Source organism: Electrona antarctica (assembly GCF_951216825.1).
Source record: "Electrona antarctica genome assembly, chromosome: 17".
NCBI classification, from domain to species: domain Eukaryota; kingdom Metazoa; phylum Chordata; class Actinopteri; order Myctophiformes; family Myctophidae; genus Electrona; species Electrona antarctica.
The window spans coordinates 15,442,831-15,446,206 of NC_136798.1; the positions used below are offsets into that span (position 1 = coordinate 15,442,831).

The 3,376-nt window shown below is 44.7% G+C and overlaps 1 protein-coding gene across 1 annotated transcript in view; it reads right to left on the minus strand.

Annotated features, from left to right (window-relative positions):
• Positions 1-2,538: 2,538 nt before the first annotated feature.
• Positions 2,539-3,376, minus strand: part of prox1a (prospero homeobox 1a) — a 37,350-nt gene continuing 36,512 nt past the window's right edge. The window contains exon 4 of the mRNA XM_079526302.1: positions 2,539-3,187. Within this exon, the coding sequence (XP_079382428.1) occupies positions 3,002-3,187 (186 nt within the window). The 3' untranslated portion in view covers positions 2,539-3,001. The remainder of the gene's footprint in view (positions 3,188-3,376) is intronic.

Sequence of the window (3,376 nt, forward strand, 5' to 3'; positions counted from 1 at the left end):
AGGGCAGATCAAAGTAGTATCACACCATACATCGACGCAATTAACTCAAGTGGAAAATCCGGGATAATCTCACAAGTACAAAAAAAAGGAATGCTGTGTTGTTTTTTTGTGCCTTTTTTGCCTTATGTTTTTTTACACTTTAATGGAAACGCACCACGAAAAAAATAAAGAAACACACACAGCAGATCTCCAAACCTGCCCGGTGTGGGGTAGATAGGGAAGTGAAACGAAGGGTTTCAGGTGCGCTGTGTCTTTTGTCCCTGCTCTTTGTGGTGATGAGAGCGCCTCCGCACGATCCCCCTGTGGGCTGAGAGCTCACCTCCGACCCCGCATTGTTGCCTGAGAGGAGGAGATCACTCAAAGGCAGGTGAGCACGGATGGAAGGAACAGCAGTGTGTGTGTGTGTGTGTGTGTGTGTGTGTGTGGTAGGGCACTACATGAAACGGAATTATAAAATGAATGACCGCCCCTGTTTTTAAGTCTACTTTTTCACCGCCCCCAGCTCGCTGAATTATCCTCCTCCTCCACCGCCGCGGTGTCCATCTATTAATTCCGCTGAGCGCTGTACCCTCTGATGTATATGCAAGTATTGACTGCCATTGTGTGCAAATAGCTTGAATATTATCATTTACACTTTCTCCAGGGTTAGAATGCACCACGTCAAACAAAACAGCTTGGATTCATTTCTGGTAAAAAGCTGCTATCAAAAAAGTCGCAGTCTGAGGCCATTACAGTGTATGTTCAGGCATAGATGAGTGGATGACGGAAGTAATGATTTAGTAGATGGGCGAACAAATGGCTCTTTAATGTGAGCGGTTCACACGTCCGCTGTTGCTATTTCAATGCTGGAGTGGCTGTGGAAATTTGGCCTTGAAACAACGGCAAGCAATAAAGTGCTTGGTTGATGCACCATACACCAAAAGGTCACATTGTGTGTGTGTGTGTGTGCACGTGTGTGCGTGCGTGTGTTTGTCTTTTCACACTAGCTATGTTTGTGTGTCACTGACTACTGTATACGTGCATTTGCATTTGTGCAAAAGTGCTCTCACAGCCTGTCTCTGTCTTAACATGAACAGTGAATTGCATGCTGTTCAACTGCATTGACCCGTGCAGGAGGAGCTTGTTAAGTCACTACGGGATAATGGAAAAGCACGCCCACACTGTTTTCACCTGCTGCACAGCCCCCCCTGCCCCCCCAGCCCGCCCGCCAATCTGCACTGATTACAAGAACAACAATATCCACCTACTGCATAGAGCCTGATGCATACTGTAGTTGTGTGGTGCCGCCGCTGCCATGCTCCGTAAATAGAAGATCGGCAAGCTCCGTATTCGTCCACTGCCGCCCGTGAGTCACACGTTGTGAGCTTGCAGATCTGCTATTTACGGCAGCGCTCAACCAACAAGTCTAAATCAGGCTTTAGTTGCATGGCGAAAAAGAGAATAAATAAATAAAATGAAAATAATAATAATAATATTAATAAGGAAAAGTGAGTGAGACTGGGGAAATGGGGAGCAAATATTAGAGAATCTAAACTCATTTAGAATAATATTAATAATAATAATTTATTTGTTTCTGTAACGTTGTCAAGGGACAAACAAATCTTGAAGTGCCAATCTTTAGCAAGCAATGATGACAGGTAATAATAATAATAATAATCATAAACAACAAGAATAATAATAATAATAAGAATAATGTACACCCAATAAACACAATGCCCTATTTGCAGATAAAACACACTTCAAAATATGGTAGAGCTCAGTAGCTGTTTGAAACCAGTCCTACTAGTCCCACAGACCCAGTGCAAACTAGCACCAGTCCCGTCCAGTTCAGACCAGTTCAGTCAATAACCTCAGTAGGCAATGTAGTTACTGTATGTGTGCGTGTGTGTGTGCGTGTGTGTGTGTGTGTGTGTGTGTGTGTGTGTGTGTGTGTGTGTGTGTGTGTGTGTGCGTGCACGCACGCGTGCTGTGTGCTAGTCCTTTTTGGGGACTTCTTCAGTAGCAGTAGCGTCTATGGGGCACCTGCCACCATGCACAGTGGGGACAGTTCATCGAAGGGGTGGGGGGCGGTCCTCAGCGTCATGGTCAAAGTACATTGGGAAGCCAGCCTATGCTCGCGCTGTGTGGCTGCTCTGTGTGGCTGCTCTGTGTGGCTGCGCTGTGTGGCCGCGCTGACCACACTGTGTGGCCGTGGCTGCTCATAGCAATGTATAAAGCCAGATTTATACTTTGTTGCGCCAGCGGTGTCGCACACAGGAAATAGCCGATCCACAAGCTCACAACGTTGTCACAGTCCATCGCGCAGTGAGCTTGTAAATTTACTATTTTTTGGGCATTATTACACCGTGCGCAATTTCAGTATCTCAAGCCCTTAAGTGGTTACAGCCTATTCAGGGACTTACAGTGTACAATCCTCAGTGTTCACACGGGTCCATTTGGTTACATTTGTACACTCTCAGAGTTACAAATGGATAAATTAACACTGAGGATTTCACTGTATAGTTGATCATATATAAGTAGGGCATAAACAGAGGCTTCACATAGCCCCTAACCCCCCCCCCCCCCCCCCCCCCAAAAGGAAAATAATTAAAACACCCATAGGAGGATCACAGAGTCTCTTCAGATCAGCAGAATCATAAAAATAAAAATAAATCATAATCATACTCATTGTGATAATCATTATAGGAATAACAACAACATCAACAGCTAGGTCATTTTAGGAACCATCGTGGAGGCTTCAGCTCGGGAATGCTACTTCATAACTTTTCATACATAAAAAAAAAGAAAGAAAAAAAGAAAGAAAGAGCGAAAGAAAGAAAGAAAATAAAACAAGAAATCAAGAGTTGGGCGCAAAAGGGGAGAAATAAAATCAAACAGGAAATCTTTTTGAAATCCTACGAGAGTCAGAGAGAGAGAAAGGATGTTTTTTTTGTTGTTGTAAAAAGCACAAAGCGTTACGTGAGTAGGCAGAAGAGGAGCTGCGTTCAGGGAATGGATGGGGTTACTCGTGGAGGAGCTCCTGGAGACAGTTGGGGGACTTGAAGACCTCGGGGACTTCGCTGTCCAGCTTGCAGATGACCTTGTAGATGGCCTTCTTCCACGACGGGTCCACGTCTTTGCCCGCCACGATGGCGTTGAAGAACTCCCGCAGGGTGATCTGGGCCACCTCCAGGAAACGTTCGGGAACCTGTGGAGCGAAAAAACAGGCGTTTGAGATATGTACAAAATGTACAAAAACACACAAGAGTAGAGGACATATATTCTTTTGTTTAGCACTACCTTCATGGGAAAATGTCTCATTGTCTATTTTTGGAGCAGATTTAATCTCATCTTTCTTTGTTGGTTTCACCCACTTTCTTTAAATGGAAAATGCCTT